The sequence below is a fragment of the Hippocampus zosterae genome, chromosome 18 (genome assembly GCF_025434085.1).
Source record: "Hippocampus zosterae strain Florida chromosome 18, ASM2543408v3, whole genome shotgun sequence".
NCBI lineage: Eukaryota > Metazoa > Chordata > Actinopteri > Syngnathiformes > Syngnathidae > Hippocampus > Hippocampus zosterae.
Genome location: NC_067468.1, coordinates 13,860,078 through 13,881,717, shown reverse-complemented (window position 1 = coordinate 13,881,717; position 21,640 = coordinate 13,860,078). Strand labels below are relative to the sequence as shown.

The window sequence follows — 21,640 nt, the reverse complement described above, 5'->3', positions numbered from 1 at the left end:
ATAAGCGGGTTGAGGGCGAGCGGCGTCCACCAGCAGCTTCGCGTGACAATGACGACATCGCGAGATGGTACGCACCTTTTCATGATGTCGTCGAGCTTCTCGCTGGCAAGGAAGCGCGTGTCCTTCCTGATCTCCCTCAGCGCTCCCTTGAACTCCTTCTTGTATTTGTGTCGCAGTCTGTGCTCTTCCTTCTGCTCTCTCGTCTGGCCCCGCTTCTTCCCGTAGTCCAAGCTGCAGAAACCAACAAATAGTACGGGGGGGGTACTGAAATACCTCACGTGCGCCTTATTGTGATCGCTTTTGATGTTGACGTACACTTGCACAATCTTGGGCGTGAACAGCTTCAGAGGGACAGGCTTCTTCTTATCGAATACCAGACGGCTGCGGGCGAGCGGAGCGGCGCCGAGGACCTCCAGGATCGCCGTTCGAAGCTCCTACGGCACAATTTAAGAACATGCGCACATCAAGTGACACAACACGAGCCATTTTGGAAAAATCTGTACCTTTTTTTTAATATATATATATATATTATATATATTATATATATATATAATATTATATATATATATATATTCATTCATCTTCCGTACCGCTTGATCCTCACTAGGGTCGCAGGGGGTGCTGGAGCCTATCCCAGCCGTCTCCGGGCAGTAGGCGGGGGACATCCTGAATCGGTTGCCAGCCAATCGCAGGGCACACAGAAACGAACAACCATTCGCACTCACACTCACACCTAGGGACAATTTAGAGTGTTCAATCAGCCTGCCATGCATATTTTTGGAATGTGGGAGGAAACCGGAGCACCCGGAGAAAACCCACGCAGGCCCGGGGAGAACATGCAAACTCCACACAGGGAGGCCGGAGCTGGAATCGAACCCGGTACCTCTGCACTGTGAAGCCGACGTGCTAACCACTGGACTACCGGGCCGCCCTCTATATATATATATATACATATATATATATATTTTTTTTTTTTTTCAGTATGTAGATTGGTGTCATGCCAGATAGAGAGAAGCGTTAAAAAGACAACCCACCTTTAAAGGCTCCGATAACAAGGTGAAGGAGAGGTGTTGCAAGAGCAGCGCTGTGATTGGCTGAAAGATGTGCGTGAAGCAAACCAGGTCTTTGTAGAGCGCACAGCATTTGTTCAGCAGCTCCATGCACGTGTACACGCATGTCAACCTGACAAGAACATCACGGAATTGCTCAGCGCATATTGTCATACAACTGTCAAGTCATTATTTTAAACAGTTTGTCAATAAAAACAAATGCAAACTAATAAATCAAGCAAATCAAGCAAATCAAGCGCTACCTGTAGTGATCTGCGTCCACATCATTCTTCAATGCCAGTTGCTGTGTGGCAGACAGAGGCAGGGTTTTCCTGCTCCAGCTCTTCCAAGATTCCGGGTCCGACAGCACCAGCAGATTGCTGTGTTTACCCGTGCTTCGAAAAGGTGGCACGACGCTGTAACCTGTAATGTCAGGTAAAGGAAAAAAAAAAATCATTTTGTTGTCGGCGACAATGAGACGGCTTGAAAACGAGATGGCGTCAACCTGCAGTGGTTTTGTCCCGCACGGCCAGGTGTAGCGTTCCGGACAGGAAGTTAATGAGCTCGGGCAGGAAGCGTTTGGAAAAAGACACGTACTCCACCGCGAGACAGCACAACACTAAACCCGACGTCACGTCCTCTAATGACCTCACCGGGCACTGCGCACACATCATTAGCAGGTTTTAGATGGCAATTATACGAGATGTGCTCAAATAGTGGCCTTAATAGGTATATATTGTACGAAAACAATGTGTTATGTATTCTGACTTCAGTATATGGCATGTGTACAATACCTCTGCTATTGAGTGACCACGTGCGACATAACGGTGACGACGTGTTTTGCGCGTACCTTGGTGAGAGCTTGGCCGATGTAAAGCAGCGCTGGTGTGGTGACGGGATGTCGGAAGTCTGACGTGGGAAACAGCAGCGCCGCCACCTTCAGGTAAATGAGCTAAAAGCAAAAAGATGCAGTCTCCATAAATACACATGAAGACATATTTCATGGGGGGGGGGGGTACAAAGCCATCTCATGCACTGATCATACCACGTCGAGTGTTGGGAAGGCAGCATTCCCTTTGACTTCAAGCACTTCCTCCATGCTGTGCGCAGCATCTCCGAGGATGGTCTGCATGGACTTACAAGCCGCTTGTGGAAACATCTGACACAAGCTGTACACCTCTCTACACGGACGATAAAAGAAGAAAGACTTCATTTATTGAAGAAAGGATTGAAAGTAGCAAGATTAACAAATCGACTCACGGAATTAGCTTGTCAATCGTGGTCAGTTCAGGCGGACTCCGGCAGGCCAGTTCTCCAAGGTAATCCAACAGAAGACCCACCAGTTTCTGACACACAGATTCGTATTTATTCATAATGAGTTGAATAACGCTAAATAATTCGACCATTGTACCTGCAGTTTGAGCTTATTGCCCACAGCCAGGCTGGGGTGGTTGCACTTCTGAGTTCTGGCCATGATGAGGCGCTGGTTGTCAGGGGTGTGGCCACAAAGTAACTTTTCAAGATCTTTGGCGCTTTCTGGAACTGGTAGACAACAAAACAAAAAACAACAATGCAAGTTGTTAACCCGTGTCAATAACTGCGCCGCTCTCTGCCTGCTTAATTGCTCAATAAAGTTTTCTCTATCTAATAATAATGAACGCTAGCACTAGCAAATGTTACATAGCTAACAGACGAATCCAAAACGTTCATTACCAGTGAATGTGTATGGAAGTTCAGCTTTCGCTGCTTCCTGCTGGGCCTTTCTCTCCTCTGTGCTCTTCTTCGGTTTGACCTCCTCATCTTCGTCACTTTCTTGCTCCGACTCCAAGTCGGAATGACCGTCCTCTTCCTTCTCCCCATCTTCTTCTTCCTCCTCCCCTTCTTCTTCTTCTTCTTCTTCCTCCTCCTCCTCATCTTTCTCCTCTTCTTCCTCACTGCTGGCATCATCCACCATTTCTTCAGCTTCCTCATTGCTGCCACCACCGACCTCTTCTTCTTCTTCTTCTTCACCTTCTGCTCCATTTTCAACTGGCTCCTCGTCAAGATTCCATTTGCCATCCTTTACAGCGAAGCAAACATGTAAAGCATACATATTCCCCGTATAATACATATGTTATGTTCATGTACAATATTTCCGCATCACCTGATAGGCTAAAGTTTTCTTGTCATCCTTGTCCAGGATGAAGCCGTCATGGAGGTCGTCGGCCGACACGTGACTGCGACTCGGTGCTACCTCTGGCTCTTCATCACCCATCATCCTCCTCAGTCGATCCGCCTTAGAAAAGGAGGAATGAGCAGGAAGGCTCCAAGATGAGCAAATGGAGGAAAATGCCCGCGTGGGGGTGTTTTTGTTTGGTGAGGAATTATCATTGCTATTTTGTATTATAGTTTATTTAGCATGATATGGGTCGTTTAAAACTAAAACGCTGTTGGCTTTGTGCGTGAGTAATTGTTGACAGTAAGAACAAGGTGGACAAGAACCACCGTGGGGAATGAAACGCGTGTTGCTTCACCAAAGACAGGATTATCTGATCATATGTAGAAGCTCATTTCCGACACGCTATGCTTGTTAAGAACGTCATTTTGTGAACGCACCTCCAGTTTCTGCAGCTTCTCCCGGTCCTCCCTGGCGAGCTCCTCAGTGGTCTTCATTTTCTCGGAAGGCTGGGCCTTCATTTCGAAGCCAAGCTCCCTCACCATCTTGTCGTACTCTTCCAGCTGTGTAAACGGCAATGTAAGCTGAGCCAGGAACTCTAAATACGGCTGCACGATTATGTTCACAATCATTTAATTACTGTGGGAACTCATGAACAAGATCGGTGTCTTTTACTAAATGCAAATCATGAATGATTAATAACACAATATTTTGATAAATGACATGAAAATATTTCCAAAAGCCTGGTAAGCCGTGCTCCCACCTTTGGTTTCTCCACTGGAGTCTCGTCCCGCTGAGCTTTGGGCTTGTTGCGCACCATGAGCGTCTGGATGCTCTTCCAGTCCTGGTCCAGTTTCTCCGTCAGCTCCTGTGCCTCCTCCTTTTGCACCTGCCGCTCCCTCTGAGCAGAAAGAGGAGGAGGAGGGCGGTTTTAATTGTCATTATCTCATGGCTGCCATGGGTGAGCAGGCGGCTCACCTTCTCTTGTTTGGACTTGTGGATGAGCTCCTCGATCAGCTCCTGCCTTGACTTGGCCTTTGGGCCTCCCTCGTCGTCTGGGTGCTCCCCGGCGCTCTTCTTTCTTAAGAGGCCCCCGCCGCCGCCGAAGTGAGAGGCCGTCAGCTCGGCTAAAAGATTCCAAATTAGGTTTTTAATTTTGGTTGTAGCACATTGCTGGTTTAAGCACAGTTCTATGCAATTGGATTCCAACGGCGAAAAAAAATATGTAACCTTAGTGAGATAGACATTACAGCCTTTTCATTATTTCATATTATTTTATTAATTCATTTTTGATTTTCTTGATTAATCTTTCTTACCCGATAAACGTCCTTTCTCCTCCGACTCATCGTCGCTATTCACCATGTCAGTGAACTTCTCCATTTCGGACAGAGATTGTCCATAATGAGTCAGCTCCTCCTCCTCGTTCAAGTTGTACATGTCCTTCTTCTCAATGGCGCGCTGAAAGATGTCATTAATTACATAGACGAGACTTCAACACGGTCAAATGTTTGTAAAATGGCGATAATGCTGACCTGTCTCTCCATGGCAAATCTCTGCAGGATCTTTTCCTCGGGCGCCATTTTGGAGTCATACTCCCCGAAACGCCTGTCTATGAACTTGCTGCTCTTGTTCTTTTGCCTGTACTCTTTCAGGAGTGTCTCCTTCCTCTATTGGACGTCAACAAACATCAATTCATTAGACAGTTGAAGAGTCAATCAACACATCGTGGATGGTTTATGATAAGTGGCAGATTGACATTGAAACCGAGTGTTTGATTTGAAACGACTAACTACTGGAGGGGGTGCATAATGTAAAATCTTTATTCTTTAAGTCTCACCTTGTTGATGGCTTTGGAGCGGGACACTCCAGGAAGGCCCACATCATGTTTACTTTTCCTCCCGAGCACATCGAATTTCTTGCGGTTGATTTTCACCTCAAAAGGGTTGTTCTTGATCTCGGCCGAGGTCTTAACTTTGCGAACTTTGTCGGCCACGCTGTGCTTTTTGGGTGCCTTCCCCATCTGTGAGTCATTCAGTATCAGCATTGAATACAAAACACCATTATTATGCAAAGTTGAAGAGTAATTTTACTTTGCACCAACATTTGTTATTGGTAGGTTTACATTAATTATTACGTTAACCCACTGCGGGGAGTCAGACCCAAAACTTGCTCAACATTCCACATTTTCGGTTGAATATACTCAAATGAATGGGACGTTATCCAAAACATCTCAATCAATTCAAAGCTTGATTACATTTAAAAAAACTTCCATTCATTCAGGCTACCATTTATGATGGTTCAAAAACTCACAATTTCCATAGATACCATACTTTCCAGGAGAAACTTTCCATTGAGGCATTTTACCACTTCACATTAATCAATTTGAATCAATTCTAAACCATTTCAGTTCAGCGTCTGCCGTTCACTATTCACATGATATTGACACCGACATAACATTCATACTGAATATTCACATTACATGTCCAGAATTCCAAATAGACACACGATTTACAAGTATTGCTAGCAAAAGTATTAGCTGAACCGTACACAAACCATCACTTGAGAGATTACCGTGTGTGTGTCGCGAAGAATCAATTCATACAATCCAATGCGAAGAGGACATTTAATTGCTCAATGGGGCCGACGCGTACTTTAATGACTAAAAAGTCATTTAAATGTACTATCCACGTTGCTTCACTTCAGGTTTACCACAAGCATACACGCGACGGTGTGAAAGTTCAAAAAAACAAAGGAAAGCAAGCAAGAAACAAGAGCTACCCTCGAGAGCGCGTTTGCCTAGAGCGCCACTCTAGCGTTTATAAATGGAATCACATGTTTTATACGTCAGAAATACCACGAGTGGCCATTTCTAAATATAAATTATATAATTCGATTTTGTTCATATAATACACACCTGGCATATAACCTAGAAGCAAATCAACCCAGAGAGTGGTTTAGGTACCAGTTATGGCAGAGGGAACATGTGATGGCCATGAAATCGCAAAGACAAATTACAGAAATTAATTTTTCAAGAAACAGATGCTAACAAAGCTTATGGCTTGCATGGATAAAAGCAGGTAAGTCAAATCAATCAGGCAGATTTAAAGTATGAGTCATTTATTGTACTTTATTGTAATTTTATTAAAAGATGACAGTTGTAACACAGGATTGTTTATGTCTACGGCACATACATGACCTAAAAGGCAAATACATTAAAATAGTTTGCAGAGTGTGTTTAAAGATAAAAAATGAAAAATAAAGAGTGGTTCACAGCAAGCTAACAATGGCTGTCTACAGCGAGTGACAAAATAAAACATGTAATATTCAGGAAAAAAATAACATACACGTAAATCAATGTTTGTATATCTTTGTACACATTCCTTCATAGTAAAGCAACCACAGGAATAAAGCCCATAACTCACAGGTTGTTAGTTAGCTCGTATACGTTAGCCGCAGTCACTTCATTGGTACTTTTTGCAACTTTAACTTTGAAATAAGTGGCTTTTTCTTTCTGCGTTGACTTGTTTTTTTTTTATCTTAAAAGACACCTTCTCTATATTGTTATACAATCCAAATACATTCTGTGGTTACAATAACTGGCTTTGCTTTGCACTTGGTGCGTCTTATTAGTCATGCATTTAAAAAAAAAAAAGGCTAGAAGAATGGACAAAGACAGGAGGCATCATACCCTAAATAACTTTTTTTTTTCACACTGTATACAAAATTGGAACGCGCTAAAGGAAAACTAAAGGTTAAAAAGCCAGCGACTAGTGGTATTGAAACAAAACCAAAAAAAGCGGGTAAAAGCTTGAGGAAGCTCGTACTTAGGACTCGGTCTTCTTTTTGTTCTTCTTCAAGAAGGAAGGAGTGCGGAACTTCTTTTTCTTTTTGGAAGGGGACTTGCTGGGAGACTCGTCGCCTTCTGCGTCTGCAGCAGCGGGTTCCTCGACATCATCGGCAGTTTCGGTGGCAGCAGGGGCGGGGACGGCGTCGGAGTCCTCGACGGGAAGCGCTGGGGCATCGGACGGGTCATCGGGGGTTAAGTCGGGCAGGGTCTGTTTCAGGGTGGCGGCGTCACTGTCGTCCTTAAATGTCGGCTCCGGCAAGGTCTCTAATGGGAGACAGTGGCAATGGTTCATGATAGAAAGGGGCTACTGTTGAGCTCACACACCTACCAAGCTGGTGAAAGAAACAAGCCCCTTTTACCTGCCCGGAAAACCCCAACATTCCCCCCCGGCCCCCAAGTCACAGCTCTGTACAAACCACACTGACACAGCATGAGGGAACCAAGTTGACTGTGCCATTTTCCGCATTCGGAGGCAAGTGTAACACTGCCTGTAAAATTCTGGATTTTTCACCCATCCTTCAGTCAACCTTCTGTCTAAAAGACACCAACACGAAATGGAAACGACAGTCACAATTCTCCACCTTCAGCCATTGCAGAAGTGTTAACTCCTTTCCGCACTGCCAGTTAAAGTTGTCATTTTCAGCTATTCACCTCCCCCAATCACCTTTCCTCTCATTTGCTAAATGGCACCAACGCGGAATGAGAGGACAAATTCAATAGCGCTACTTTCCGGCTTTGGAGATACATTGTTTTGAAAAAAAATACTGCTCATAATCTTGCCAGCATTAAAAAAACCCACACAAAACAAAACACTGTATTTCCTCAAACGGTGGCCTCCACTCTAATAGACAGGGCACCCCAATTAACGAATTGCTACACGTTCTCCATAACGTGGGGGCTTTAATTAACATGGCGACTGGCACCCCCATGTTTCGCTGAGGATGCTTTGCCTCGACGCAACAAGTCATTTGAAAAGCTGATTTTTGGGTGTCAAAAAATGCCCACGGATTTCTTTGAAGTGGAGTCAAGAATAAGGGCCGACCACGATATGAGGAAATCAGAGTGCTCTTTCCATCGTTTAGCTTTACCTTCATTTAAGCAGCAAAATCTTAACAAGTGCCAATCCTTTGATCATTTCCACCCTGTGTATGTAGACAAAAATATGTATATTATATTCTTGCTCTAGACTACTTTGGCGCTTTCACATGTTAAGAAAGCAAAACCACACAAGTGAGGTCAACAACACCACACAGCAACATTCTTTACCTCCTGAGACCTGAAACGCTTCAAGCCACCTGCTCTAGTTACACAGACCTGATCCTTATCCAAGAGTGTATCCTCATCAAATTTCCCTTCAACTACGGAAATTCTCAGAAGCTCCAAGTTAGAAATGAAAAACTGCTTCAAAGGTTCGCAGGAGGATAATTGCATCTGAAACTGCTGCAGGTTTAAATGAAATGACCAGCCACATGACGCTCTCACAGCTACCAAAAAAAAATATCAATTTTAATGTTAGTCTAATACTATTAAGACTACGGCACAACCAGTCCTCTCCCACACACATAGACGCATTCAAACATGGCGACAGCTTTTGGCCTTGGAGCAGCGTTTCCAAGCGCGACAGCATAAAAAAGCCAATAGCAGGAAGCCACACACGCACACTCAAATAAGGCACTTGGATACCTGGTGAAGGAGACATCTGCAATATAAAATATGAAAAAAAAAACCACATTCAGCATTTCACCTGACCGTTTTGAGAGGCAAAATGTGTTTATTTTGCAACAGTGGGTCATTGGCAGGGAGCAAGGTTAGCTACTAACAAAAAGGTGGTGGGGGAGTGAGGGTTACTTCAGAATCATCTGCTATGCTTTACTTAGTTTACGCAATAAAAGGCTGTTTGTTGGCAAAATCATTTCATCATGTGAACAAAACGGCCACAGCGAAACTGTTTTTTTTTTGGGGGTCGTTTTTCATTCAACTGATTTGAGTTGGGGGAGCTCTGAAATAAACCTCACTCACATCCGCGAGGAGCTTTAAGAGCCACGGAGTCATTAGTCCACAGAGCACGAGCGCTACAGGCATGCAAGCAAGAGGAGGGGCGTGTCGGAGGACACGCATGGAGATGGTTTGGCGGGGGGGGGGTCATGGAACTCTGCGTACTTACTATGGTAACAGGTACTCTTTTGCATTTCCATCTCCTGATTGTAATCGCAGCCACAAAGAAGAAAAGAAGCACAAGTAGAAACAAATGTCTATGCAGATCAAACCACAGGCACAGTGTTAAAATGAAAAAAAATAAAAATAAAATCAAAAATTTGGGGTGGTGGGGGGGGAAAGAATGGCAGCCCGCCATTCTTAGTGGACCCCAACGACATGGACGATGGAAGGCGGAGGATCAAGGGTGAAGGCATGTAATAGAACAACAGCTCACATCTTGGATTACAGCTGACGTCAAAGCTGCACACCGCTTCACACTCATCTTGATTTCAACTACAGAATTACAAATCAATGATTTCGTACACTTTGGATGCCGCTGTGACACAGGTGTAATCCAACTGTAATAAAGACCAAGAGGAAGCGCATACGCCTCTGGCTATATTTTGTAAACTCAACATGAGAAACGACTTTCGTTCATACTTTTCGAACAATTTCTACCATGGGAAATAATGAAAATATAATCAGTTCCAAAAGGTATATAAACAAAAACAAAAGTTTTAGTAACCAATTGTACCGTTTTAATTGTTGTAAACGTTTTTCCTCAAACGGTGGCCTCCACTCCAATAGACAGCAATTAACGAATTGGCTCCCCGACAGATGTGAAGTGTCATTTACCTTTTTAGACACCGTTTCATTTCAACATTCTATGTAAGAACTATCCTATGAAATTAAATACTTTTCCTTTACTTGTGCTATTTAGGAGTAGTCTATATGGAGTCTTGCCAACCTCAAGGTAAACAACAAAATTTGACATTTTCGCCACTGATCTAAAGAACGAAGTCGACATTTGTTTAGCCTTGACGTTGAAAGAAAAATAAGCTAATGATTGAGTCAAGCAGGATAAGACAAGAATGTGACTTGAAATTGTTTATAAAGTATTTTTAATGTTTGAATTCCTTTTTCCTGTTTTTTTTGGACAATTGCACGAATTTTGCCTCTTGGCCTGTTATTACCCAAACACAGAACAATTGTAATGCGATTAAAACATTTAAACAGCCACACAGATGCATTGGACACTCCATATTGCCCTCGAGAAGACCACCGGATATGTCCTCCACCCAGCCTGTAGGACCGGTGGAGGCCATGTTTAAATCAAGACGGGCCAACCGGAGCCCCAGAAGAAATAATTGGGCCAAACCTTACCCTCCTCTGCTCTGACTGGAGTGCTGGGGGGCGTACAGGTGGCCTTTGGGTCTTTGGCCTCAGCCCCTTCCTCTGATTCTGGTAATTGCTCTTGATCTGGGGAAAAGACGGCCGAAAAGAAGAAAGATGGAAATTATTTGACCACCAGGCAAAATAGAAAAGACAGAATGACTTCAGTCAAGAGGGCATCAACCATTAAGCTGTAGTTGAACCCCCACCCCCTTAAAAATGGCCCCAACACTGAAGACACATGGACAAAATCCTTGGTAGAAAGAAAAGGCCACATTTAGCACAGAGGGAAAAACTGACAAAAGCAATAATAAATACAAATGTATTGAAAAGCAAAGGGTGGATTGTCTTCTTTTAGGGTACCAACAACGTTGTCTACATGTGTCGGCTTGAATTTGAGGAGAGAGTGAACACCAACAGACATCAATCGGGGAAGGGTTAGCAGGAAGAAGCATCACCGTTCCAGTCCAAATACGGGCTGTTCTGATTGGAGGGGCTAAGCACAGCATACCACAGCAAAAGGCACGTTTGGATGCGAGGAGCGAGCACCCGGGTTGTCCTCGGCTCCCCGTTCCAATCTGCAGAATTCTCAGATGCCTTCGACATCAGAGCGAGGGAGTTTGGGGGCGGGGCGGAGGAGGGGAGCAGCAGACTCAGGACCCACCCAGAGAGGGGAGAGAGAGGACAGGGCAGGATCGCCTCCGCTTCGCCTCATGTACCTTCAGCCTGATCCGCCTCCTTACTGAGGGCTCGCAGCACGGCGCAGTGGAACTCCTTATGGGGGGAGTGCGGGGGTACTGCATCAGCAAGGCCACGGGTCGAGGAGCCCTGCCCGGAGGCTGTCGCAATGCCGGCCGCAGAGGGCGCGGCAGGGGCTTCAACAGTCTGCGCGCTTTCCAGCTTGGAGGAAAGTGCTTCCTTACAATCGCCTTCTTCCTGTACTGTGAATCCATGTTGGCAGCGCACGTACAGGCGGGGAGACATCATACCCACTATATTATCGATACGATAACACAACAGCTCTTCGGATCTGGAACAATGCAGCATGACCCAAAATGTGTTCTGATTTCAAATCTTTGTATTCTAGCAACAGTAAAATAAAGGTTCAGAGGAAACCACTGCTGTACGTCAGCGCAAAATCAAGTCGTTTCAGGTGGACATATGGTGCGCAAGACATTCAGACAAATGAGCACTACCTCAAATAGATGCTCCCCCCAACCCCACAAAAATAATCGGCAGTAACTTTATCCCAGTTAACAGATGCTATCCTTCCACAGTTCTCACTCTGTTACTAACCGAAACAACAGGAAGTCAGATGACTCTTGCCGACTTCCACCCCCCCCCCCCCCCCCCAAAACTACTCTGTTCGCAAATGATGCCACAGGCACATGGAAGACGGTCCAATCAGACTACTGCGACGTCACCCCGTTACGCTACTCACAGCCTCAAGGAGAGCATCTTTGTCATGCACAACAACCATAGCGCATCGCAGTAGCCATTTTACCTTCAGGTCCTTTCTGCTTCAGCTCAACCTCTCGACGATACTCGTCGAGCTCTTGATCGGTGAACTTGTTGAAGGGGTTGGGCCCCTGCTTGCTGACGATCACCTTGGGCTGGTACTCCTTCTCGATGATGGCCTTGGACGCGGTCACCAGCTCCCCCTTTTGGGACAAACACGAGAAGGCAAACGGCAAAACAGAAAGACGCTTCAAAACGATGGTCAAGACGAAAGCTGAAATGTGACATTTACATCGCTTGTAAAAGCTAACGTTTCCCGGCAGTTCGGATTCCGGTAAAGGCAGCATTATTTACGAAACAGTTTTATATAATGCATTTTCTTTAATTACTTGTGACATCAAATATTTAATTTGGGATTTGCTAAAACTATTTCACAGTTGATCTTTAAGTGCTTTATACGTCACCCAGAATGCTGGCCCAATCTCAGGATCAAATTTTAAGATTTGGTGTTGCTGTGGAAAAGCGCACAGAGTTGCGACAATCCTACTTTGCTGGATTGTGGGTGAGGCGCAAAGGTGGATAACATGCTGCAAATTTGCAGGGTCTCTGCATGAAAGAGGCAAAAGTCACTCCTGCACAGAGCACAGCCTCCTTCATACACGTCATACAAACATGGCGACCGACTCCCCTGTGAGAGACGATGTGAGGAACAGATTAGTGACTGGAGCTGCAAGTACCTTTCTAATAGATCTAGCAGGACTATAGGACCCCTCGGAGGCATCGAGGGCATCAATAGTGTCTGTACAGTCAGACAGAGGGGCATCCTGCAATAGTAAACCCAGTGAGGGCAGAAGGAGGTAGACGGGGGGGCAGCAGACTCATGTTAGCAAGCGGGAATTTTGATACGCGCATGCAAAGGCGGAAAAGTTGCGCACTAGCAGTATCATAGCACAACTCGCTTTAGCGCACTCCCTCCCCTGACAAATTTCCTCATATAGTGGCCAGGAGTATGCATGCAGCAAGTGTTTTTAAGGTGTGGCATTTATTTAATAAATACACTGTCACCACCATTTCTGGAAAACATGGTCTTGGCTTTATTAGAAGATGGAGACTTAGTGACTTTATAACAGTTGATAGGAGTGGGATTGTATTTAGTTGAATTACGCCTGCGCATCCACTGAAGCAAACATGCAAGGAAAGCTCCAGCCGCATGCAAAGTGAAGCGACACCATGCTTCAAAGCGGCATCTGCTCGTATGAAAGTGAATTCTAATATCAACAAACTCAACTACATAGCAGTTGTGTTCATTGTCCTGCCATCCTGCTCTTGCCTTGTATCCTGGAAGCGGAAATACTCCCCGACAGATGGCGATGAACGCATGCACCCAGAAGTCCTATTTTTCTTTTTTTTTTTTTTTTGCGCTCAACATTCCATGAAGCCTGCCAAAGCTTATCCCAATATGAACAGAATTATGACATAATATAGCGCCCAATGTTCACTTATTGCAGCTTTTTTGGTATCAAGGGCTCCCGACCTGGAAAGTGACAGTATTTTAGCTCCATTTCCACCAAGGAACCATCAATTTCTTTTTGTTTTTGTTGTTTAGAGGTTTTTAAGGGTACCAAAAAGATATATATATATATATATAAGGTAGATAATAATATTTTGGTCAATTTGTGATGTGTAAAGCAAGTAAGAGTAATTATACAATTAAATAGAAGCCAATATTCCTTCCTCTCCAGGTCGGGACAGAAATGACATTGCGGCACCGACCTGCTGAAAATTGCGCTCCACCACCGAGCCAGCACACAGAACCTGAGACTGAGGTCCTGCGGTCTTAATGTCCTGCAGATTCTGCTCACGGATCTAAAAAGACACAAATATCATAAGAATGGATCAACGGTCATAATATAGATGATGAGGAATGATCAGGAACAGAATCCAAGGCTACCTTATTCCTCATTTCCAGTACTTCTTTGGGATTGGTGTTCATCGGGATGAACTGATTGGCCACAGCGGCCTGACGCATTCCGTCCTCTTTAGTCCACTGCGAACGCCACACAACAACAACAAAGTCAAAACAAAAGAGAGGCAAGAAGCTGAGAATTAAACTGAAATGATACACAGACATCCAGTTTTTGCAGGCTTCACTAGAACTAAAATCAACATGCTCAACTGAAAAAAATACAAAAATGGCTTGGCATGAAAACATGACTGGAATGAAGTGAGTCAGTGATTAAAATATATTTTGTTCCGATCGACCGCTAGCATTACGAAAATTAGGGGGCAGCTGAATCGGTTTGGCATCGCTGAGTTTAAAGACCCCACCCAAATGACAAATATGGGTCTGGCTCATTCACATGACCTTATATTGACCTACCGTAAATTAAAATGATGTTCACACTACTTTGTTCCCCAATCATCAGTGATGTTTACTAAACCAAAAATGTTTTTTTAAAAAACAAGATCATGTGGTATTGACATCACAACATGAGAATGAGGAGTAGAAGAGATAAGAATGGGGTGAGGAGCAGGAGTGAGATGATGGTGCTATAACATTGGGTAACTTTTATTTTGTTTCTTCAAAATAGCCCCCCCCCCCTCAAAAAATAATGACCTCACATCTGTTGTTCAGTCAATAAAAATCACCCGCCAACAGCACTATTTGTAGAAATACAGCATTTGTTAGAGGTAGCCCCAGGATCCTCTTTGTTAAAAAAAAACTGGTAATGCTCAGCAGGATTGTGATACAACGAAATAATTTCAAACACAAAAAGAAGAATGTGCAGCAGGTGAAAAATCCAGCTTTCATGCAAGAATGATTTTCTTCTTAAAAATTGTGCCTGCAGGAAGCTCATGAATTTTGAAGACAAGGGGAAGGAAGGTGTGTTAAGCATGAAGATGGACAGGTAAACACAAGATATATATACTCACTGAGGAAGAGCATCACAACACAACATCTCCTACTTTTTCCAACAGGAGATAATTCATTTTTATAAAGCCAGGTCAAATTAACGTTTCCCCACCCCCGCTGCCAATCATGCAGAATTAAAAGAAAATTATAATAAACTTAATTAGATTGCCAAATTTCTTTTTTTTTCTTTTTTGGGGAAAAGGCAAATCATAAATTCAAGCTGCATTATCCTGAAAAAGGGCATTCCGCCTGTCTTAAAGTATGCAAGCAATTCACTCTTTTAGCTTAGTAAAGAAATGTAAAAATAAAGTGCGTAGCAGAGCGGTGAGCGCCCTCTGCTGCTCGCTCCTCTGGGAAAAACATCCTCAACAACCAAAACAACGCATTTCACGACCCTCACATGCAGTGAGGCATGCGGTGGGGCAGCTGGTCGGCCATCGTGACGCATTCAAGGACTGTGGGGGAAGAATAAGCTACACGATCTTTCAAAAAAAAATCTTTCTCCACCTCAATGTAGCATTCTCATCCCCATATTTTAAACTGTCAAAAAGAAAACTGAAAAAAGTGATTTCTGCAAAGGAGGAAAATACTGAGTAAAGTGGAGTTACTTGTAAATTAAAAAAACTTAACAAACGTGAAAGAATCTCATGTTAATAGGAGTTGAGTCGTCATACTTTTTAAAAAGTCTGGTTTTAGTGATCTAAATGGACCTGATAAATGGAAAAATATGTATTTAAAACTTTTTATGATGTGTTTTTTTTGTTAGCAATACGGTAACAAAACTTTTCCCCTCACAGCCCAGTACACCAAGATTTTGACCAACTGCCACCAACATGGCAGCTACTGTATATACACACACACACACATATACACAAACGTATACTATGAACAATAAGGTAGGCACAGACCAAGCAGTTGGTTATACAGCTTGGCACGCAGACACCGGACGAGAGAGACTGCAGCAAGGGTTTGACGTGATCGTGTGTTATGTTCGTCCACACCTTAGGCTTGGACTTGGGGCTGCCGCCGTCGGGCCCGTCCTCGCCGGGCTCATCGGGCCGACCGCCGGCATTGAGCCAGCGGGTCTTGTCACGCTGGCCGCGCTGGAAGCTGTGTTTCATTGGGGAGCGAGCACCCGAGTCGCTGTCCTCGCCGTAAGAGTAACCGGCTGAGTAAGCGTTCTCCGCCTCACTGTACTTTTTACCTTTGTCTCGCAGTGCTGGACAGCGGTAAGGGTAGCCAGTCCTATAGCCCTGATGGGGACCAGACAGTCATGATTAACGGCGTGAAAAACTCCTGTCACAACTCAAATTGTTCCAGGGTGGCGTACCAGGTTGTCGAGCATTCGCATGAGAGCTTCAAACTCTTGCTCCCCGACAAGCCACTTAGGTTGGACAGAGGACCCGTCGCCGGCAGGCTCGGGAACGCGAGGACGGGACTTGTACGTGCCTGGGTCAAGCATCACCAGGTTATCTGGGCCTCCAGCGCTGGCCAGTGTTCGCACCTTCAGGAAAAATAAAGGAAACATGATGAAGAAGAATCGAATTTAAAAAAAAAAACAGGTGAGATACAGTATATGCATTTGAGAAGGTACACCTTTGCAATATAGCACTCAAACCAACAACATTGCAGATTCACGGGCGTTAGTAGTTTCGAGCACTCCCCGTCATCGGCAAAGAGCGCATATTGGGCTTTTATTCATTCATTCATCTTCCGAGCCGCTTGATCCTCACTAGGGTCGCGGGGGGTGCTGGAGCCTATCCCAGCTGTCTCTGGGCAGTAGGCGGGGTACACCCTGAATCGGTTGCCAGCCAATCACAGGGCACACAGAAACGAACAACCATTCGCACTCACACTCACACCTAGGGACAATTTAGAGTGTTCAATCAGCCTGCCACGCATGTTTTTGGAATGTGGGAGGAAACCGGAGCACCCGGAGAAAACCCACGCAGGCCCGGGGTGAACATGCAAACTCCACACAGGGAGGCCGGAGCTGGAATCGAACCCGGTACCTCTGCACTGTGAAGCCGACGTGCTAACCACTGGACTACCGGGCCGCCTATTGGGCTTTTAATGAACCATAAAGTAAAAAATAAAAATAAATAAGAATCAATTTCTCTCACCTGAATCTCACATGCATTGACCAGGTTGTGGATGTAATAGAATGCTTCCTCAACAGTCTCGCCCACAGACACCAAACCGTGGTTCCTCAAGATAAGCACCTGTTGTGTAAGGAGGACATGAAAGTGTCTTGGGATGAAAACTAAAGAATATGAACAACAGCGCACATCGAGATGGTACCTTGGCATTTTTGCCCAAGTTCTTCTGAATGACAACTCTTTCCTCATCGTCCACCACGATGCCTTGGTAGTCATGGTAGGCCACCTCACCGAGGGCAAGAGCCTCAGGCGAGATGGGGAGCAGGCCACATTTCATAGCTGACACCTGGAATTGTAATTTTAGCGTTGCACATTTTTCTTGGATATTTGCGCTAAAAAAACATTTCCAATAGTTTATTTCCGGACTTACCGCTGCACCTGCAGCCGTGTGTATATGGACGACGCACTTGATTTCCGGCCGTGCCGCATAGATGGCGGCGTGCAGATTGAAGCCAGCCCCGTTGACGCCGAGGTTTGTACTTCCCCGATCTACGATGTCACCCGACAGGTCAATCTTCACCTGAAGGACAAAGGATTCAAAACGCAATGATAAAACGCGACAAAAAGCATCAGAAAATCAGAGCTGAAACAGTGATCAAGACTTACCAGGCTGGACGCGGTGACTTCACTATACAGGAGCCCGAAAGGCACAATCAGGAAACGCTCTTGGTCCGAGTTCACCCTTACCTGGAGGACAGAAACGAAGTTCCAATTAGAGAGCGGTTCCACCAATTTGGCGTTTCACTGAAAATCATCTTACCGTGAGATGGTTGTAGATGAGTTGCGACCAGCCAAACAGGTCTGTGAGCCGGTAGAAGGCCGCCAGCTTGCATCTGAGAAGCTTCTCTCCTTTGTCATATGAGATAGAATCTGACCCACGCAAATCGTTCACCGGAGTCACCATACCCAAACCTGAAGAAAAGTGTATATATGTATATATATAAGTGTACATATTGGAAAAAAAAGAAGAAGGGGGCACGGCCATTGCCAAACATGCTAACGATAGCCCTGAATCACAACCAAGAACAAAATTATTGTGGGAAAAGGCAAAGGAAATCAAAAGTGGACCAATAACTATGTGAAACTATCACCAAACTTGACATAGATGTTTTGGCAAATAAAACAAATAAGTGTGGCAATGGACTACGGACAGACAGAGAGTCCGACTTACTCATGCTGAGCGCTGCCATACCCCCCTGCGGCGCAGCAGGACACATGGAGGGCATGCTGGTGGTCATGAAATCGGCAATCTGCTGCAGTGCCAGCAGGCTGGTGGGCGTCTTGCCCTTCTTCAGTTGATCTTGGATCATGGACTCCAGCTCATCGCAGAACACCTGCAAAGTGAAGCCATCGGAAATACAGCATGACTCCTCCATTGGAAATGCCGCAGAAGCTCGATCAAGGCAGCGAACTCCCCCACTGACCGGGCTCTGCAGGATCATGGAGACCCGCTTCTTCTGTTCCATCATGTTGAAGTCCTGGCGTAGGCCGGGCGCCACGTTCCTCTCGCGCTGGTACTCTGGGCTGCTCTCGTCCACCACCCGGTCGAAATAACGCTCCTTGTGGGGGGCGGTGGCGGGAGGGTGGGCCGTCACCACGCCGGCACCTGAATCGCCGTTCATCCTGGCCTGGCCTCCTACAAAGGACAGTGACAGCAAATTAATATACACAAGCAACAAGAAAGACTAACGTTACCTTGCTGAGGCAATTTGTTGTTGCAGCCCTAAAATTACGGTAACCAAAGCTGTGAATGCTTATTTGTCCTTATGTCTTATGTATATCTTGTGGTAATCCCCTCTTCCTCTCCCTCACGTCTCAAATGTGCAAAATAAATACGGGACAAAATGTGTATATGCAAGTCAGCATCACCTCTCATCAGACGTAAATGCTACTTCCTGTCACATGACTGCCCTGAGAGGTTTGCCATTGATTTCCACTTGTGTGTTTCCTGGAATCATGTCAAGCGCAATTTTTTTTTAAATAGTTTTTTTCAAACATTGTGTGCTCGTGAGATGAAGCAAGCCAACGGGCGATTAGACTCTGTCTGTCTGACTTCTGCAAGTGCAAACATGCAAGGATAATGAACTTGTTCTGGCAGCGGGAATTAATAATAAACGATGTTCAGCCCAAAGTGCCATCACAGTGCTGCACTGAACCAAAACAATCCAATTTTGTCTGTCCTCAGTCACTGATTAGATTTCAACACAAGCCTGGGCACTGTCTACTGATGCATCCTGTGTGCAGTCGCTGCAAAGCAGAGTTAAAGGGGACGTATTTTGACAAAGAGGACTTTTTATAGTTAAGTCATTTTATCAGCCAGTGAACGTCACATGACCAAAACAGATGCCGCAACACAGAAAACAGATGTGCCATGATTGATTATTATCCGACCCTTTAGGCACTACGGTGTCATTTTCAGTCAGCAGCAAGTGGCAAAATAGCTTATGCCACTTCATTCATATTCCACAAACGTCATATTAATCTGAATACTGTGTTTAGGCTGGTGTGGGTGACAACATATTGTTGTAAGAATTTTCTTGACTTGACATCCCCTTTAAAAAGGATATTATTTTTGCTCTAATATTATCACTACATCAGTGGCATAAAACAATAGTTGCTGAGAAAATGTCCTAAAAATCGTTATTGTGACAAAATATAAAATTAACACATGCAACACATAACCGTTAGCAACAATAGCGTCAGCAGAAAGGAAGCTTTCTCCCGCCCACGAGGCAGATAAGATGTGTCATATCACAACTTGTCATCCCGCCTCAAAAACATGGGCGCAGGGACAGCCGGGGTGAGGTGGTTTGGCAATTCCCCAGTCCCGCTTGAGAGTGCCATCTCTATGGAGACCCAACTCGTTGCCAGGGGAACGGGATGGTCTTGTGAAGATTACTGTTATGTAAGAGCAGCTGTGGGCTAAGATCGTAGCAGTACAGTCGGTGTTAAAAGGCGCACACAGCTGAGTTGTATGCACCAGCCTGTAAATCAGTGTAGTTTATGAAACGTAGAGAGTAAATTTAAAAGAAATAAGCTTAGCAGTGGAATTTCCGTTGCACAATATCTGGCTTGTACAAATAGGGTGAAACAGGCAGGTGCTAATGTGCCACCTGATGCTTTCCATCCGGTTTAACTTTGTTAAGGCATGTTACACACACACGCACAAGCTATGTCAGGCATTTGGTACTACAGCTTGGCCAGAAGGATAGTGCGCAAGTTTTACGGTGAGGCTTTCATCTGCAGGCGACTGCACAGGCCAGGCCAGACGTAGTATAGTGGGGCTGTGAATGGATATAGATGATGGCTTCATTTTGAAACGCACTGCAGTCGAGGGTGTGGCAAGAGTGTGAGTAAAAGAAACACCCACGCACACATGCACGCACACATGCATGCACACGCAAGCACGCACGCCCATGCATAAATAATGTATGCAGTTACTGTTATGGTAGCAACACACAGCCAGACTGACTCAGTCACGTGGAAGTTATCAGCCATTCTATCATTAATCCGGAAAGCTAACTGAAGGACTCATCCACATCCAGCATGAGAAGGGGACGTCACAAAACGTGTGATGATAACCATAGAACCTCAAATGGAATGGTCTGCACTTTCCCCAGGCCTGAATCCTCTTGAAAACCTGTGAGATCAGCTGAGTCGACCTGTGGGCTTCTCTTCAAGAAGAGTGGGGATGCCATTGCAGCAGACAATAAGTCGGCTTATGAGCTGCATGAGACGTCGTTGTCAAGCTGTAATTGATGCTCAAGGGCACATGACGAGTTATTAAGACGTTGAAAGTTTGTGTCGTGGTGTACACACAATTGTTGTGAACTTTTGTTTCAATTGTTTGAGATGAGGAAATCGCCAGTGCATCCTTCTACTTAAATGTCCTACTTTCATATAATATTATATCACTGTAGCATGAACGTTTAACATTTTTCCATGAATTTCACCTGACAGCCAAATATCCCTAACTTTTTGTGAGTAGAACACATTCGTGTTCATGTCTCCTTATACTGTACAGTACTTGCATGCCAATTAAATGCAGTACCTTGAACTTGCAAAACACGAGCTGTTTAACTGTTTTAAATGATATCTTCATGATAAGCTTCAGAATTTGGGAACACTACAATGCAGGACAAATCTTCCTGACATAAAAATAAATAAATATAGCATTATTGCTTGCAGTAAATGGGAAAACAACTACGGTGGACAAGCAGCTATTACAATTGTACAATAAAGCTCCACAGGCCTGTGTTAGCTTAAGATAAGATGGGTTAAATCACACCAAGACTATGATTTCCTTCTCCTTAGGGTAAGCGGCGGACTTTTACAATAAACAAATTGTTCGGCCAGAGTGTCGCAAAAACAAACCAAAAAAAGTGCACACCCACTTCCCTGCAGCCTCCATTGATCAAGCAGCGACATATTAGCAAAACAACGCTAGCTTGCTCGCATCTACTTTTAAAACATACGGCGCAAGTAAAACGAGTCAGGACGCATGTTCAGCAGGGCAAACGACGAAAACCAGTCACTGCGGAGCTTACCCTCTCGTAGACGATGTGATGAAATGTAATCGTTGTCAGTTAAAAGCAGCAAGGCGAATTCCGCTATTTTCGTCCACAGAATCTGTCGATTGCAGGGTGAAAATTTGCCCCTCCCCTTGTCGTCCCCCTAGTTTGGCTCCTC

General features: G+C 44.8%; 3 protein-coding genes across 25 annotated transcripts in view; 1 reads left to right on the top strand and 2 right to left on the bottom strand.

Moving 5' to 3' along the window:
- nop14 (NOP14 nucleolar protein homolog (yeast)) overlaps window positions 1–5,962 on the bottom strand; it is a 6,188-nt gene extending 226 nt beyond the window's left edge. The window contains exons 1-19 of one of the 2 annotated variants that reach the window (XM_052050400.1): window positions 5,776–5,962; window positions 5,042–5,224; window positions 4,737–4,871; window positions 4,521–4,662; window positions 4,183–4,331; window positions 3,968–4,105; window positions 3,645–3,767; window positions 3,193–3,324; window positions 2,971–3,108; window positions 2,763–2,853; window positions 2,461–2,591; window positions 2,310–2,395; window positions 2,095–2,230; window positions 1,900–2,001; window positions 1,555–1,708; window positions 1,313–1,472; window positions 1,035–1,182; window positions 316–434; window positions 76–231 (exon numbers count right to left, since the gene is read on the bottom strand). In XM_052050400.1, coding sequence (XP_051906360.1) covers window positions 76–231; window positions 316–434; window positions 1,035–1,182; window positions 1,313–1,472; window positions 1,555–1,708; window positions 1,900–2,001; window positions 2,095–2,230; window positions 2,310–2,395; window positions 2,461–2,591; window positions 2,763–2,853; window positions 2,971–3,108; window positions 3,193–3,324; window positions 3,645–3,767; window positions 3,968–4,105; window positions 4,183–4,331; window positions 4,521–4,662; window positions 4,737–4,871; window positions 5,042–5,224 — 2,423 coding nt within the window. In that variant the 5' untranslated portion in view covers window positions 5,776–5,962. Of the gene's footprint in view, window positions 1–75; window positions 232–315; window positions 435–1,034; window positions 1,183–1,312; window positions 1,473–1,554; window positions 1,709–1,899; window positions 2,002–2,094; window positions 2,231–2,309; window positions 2,396–2,460; window positions 2,592–2,762; window positions 3,109–3,192; window positions 3,325–3,644; window positions 3,768–3,967; window positions 4,106–4,182; window positions 4,332–4,520; window positions 4,663–4,736; window positions 4,872–5,041; window positions 5,225–5,775 lie in introns of both variants that reach the window. The other variant, XM_052050399.1, reaches the window with a different exon arrangement.
- LOC127590898 (alpha-synuclein-like) overlaps window positions 1–10,532 on the top strand; it is an 18,049-nt gene extending 7,517 nt beyond the window's left edge. The window contains exon 7 of the mRNA XM_052050485.1: window positions 10,516–10,532. The gene's annotated coding sequence lies outside the window, so the exon portion shown is untranslated. The remainder of the gene's footprint in view (window positions 1–10,515) is intronic.
- Window positions 6,850–21,640, bottom strand: add1 (adducin 1 (alpha)). 22 transcript variants are annotated; one of them, XR_007959780.1, is made up of 20 exons: window positions 21,499–21,640; window positions 18,376–18,587; window positions 18,123–18,285; window positions 17,712–17,863; window positions 17,558–17,638; window positions 17,322–17,471; window positions 17,094–17,237; window positions 16,916–17,014; window positions 16,123–16,296; window positions 15,701–16,045; window positions 13,830–13,925; window positions 13,652–13,744; window positions 12,616–12,702; window positions 11,925–12,081; window positions 11,140–11,361; window positions 10,412–10,507; window positions 9,216–9,249; window positions 8,735–8,750; window positions 8,140–8,193; window positions 7,165–7,315 (listed from the first exon to the last, which is right to left on the bottom strand). XR_007959780.1 is itself a non-coding variant. In XM_052050422.1 (19 exons), coding segments are annotated over exons 2-18 (2,292 nt in total). In that variant the 5' UTR covers window positions 18,574–18,587; window positions 21,499–21,640; the 3' UTR covers window positions 7,081–7,315; window positions 8,735–8,749. The 22 variants fall into 22 exon arrangements, 17 of the variants coding, with proteins under 17 accessions (XP_051906375.1, XP_051906378.1, XP_051906384.1 ...); XM_052050422.1 differs by lacking the exon at window positions 8,140–8,193 and having other exon boundaries at window positions 7,081–7,315; XM_052050417.1 differs by lacking the exon at window positions 9,216–9,249 and having other exon boundaries at window positions 7,081–7,315.

Coding starts and splice junctions, on each gene's coding strand:
- add1 (XM_052050415.1), bottom strand. CDS start 18,573: ATGAACGGCGATTCAGGTGCCGGCGTGGTGACGGCCCACCCTCCCGCC. Junction 17,472..17,557: donor AAGTCACCGCGTCCAGCCTG/GTAAGTCTTGAT, acceptor TTTGTCCTTCAG/GTGAAGATTGACCTGTCGGG. Junction 12,703..13,651: donor TGGAGCGCAATTTTCAGCAG/GTCGGTGCCGCA, acceptor TTACTATTGCAG/GATGCCCCTCTGTCTGACTG.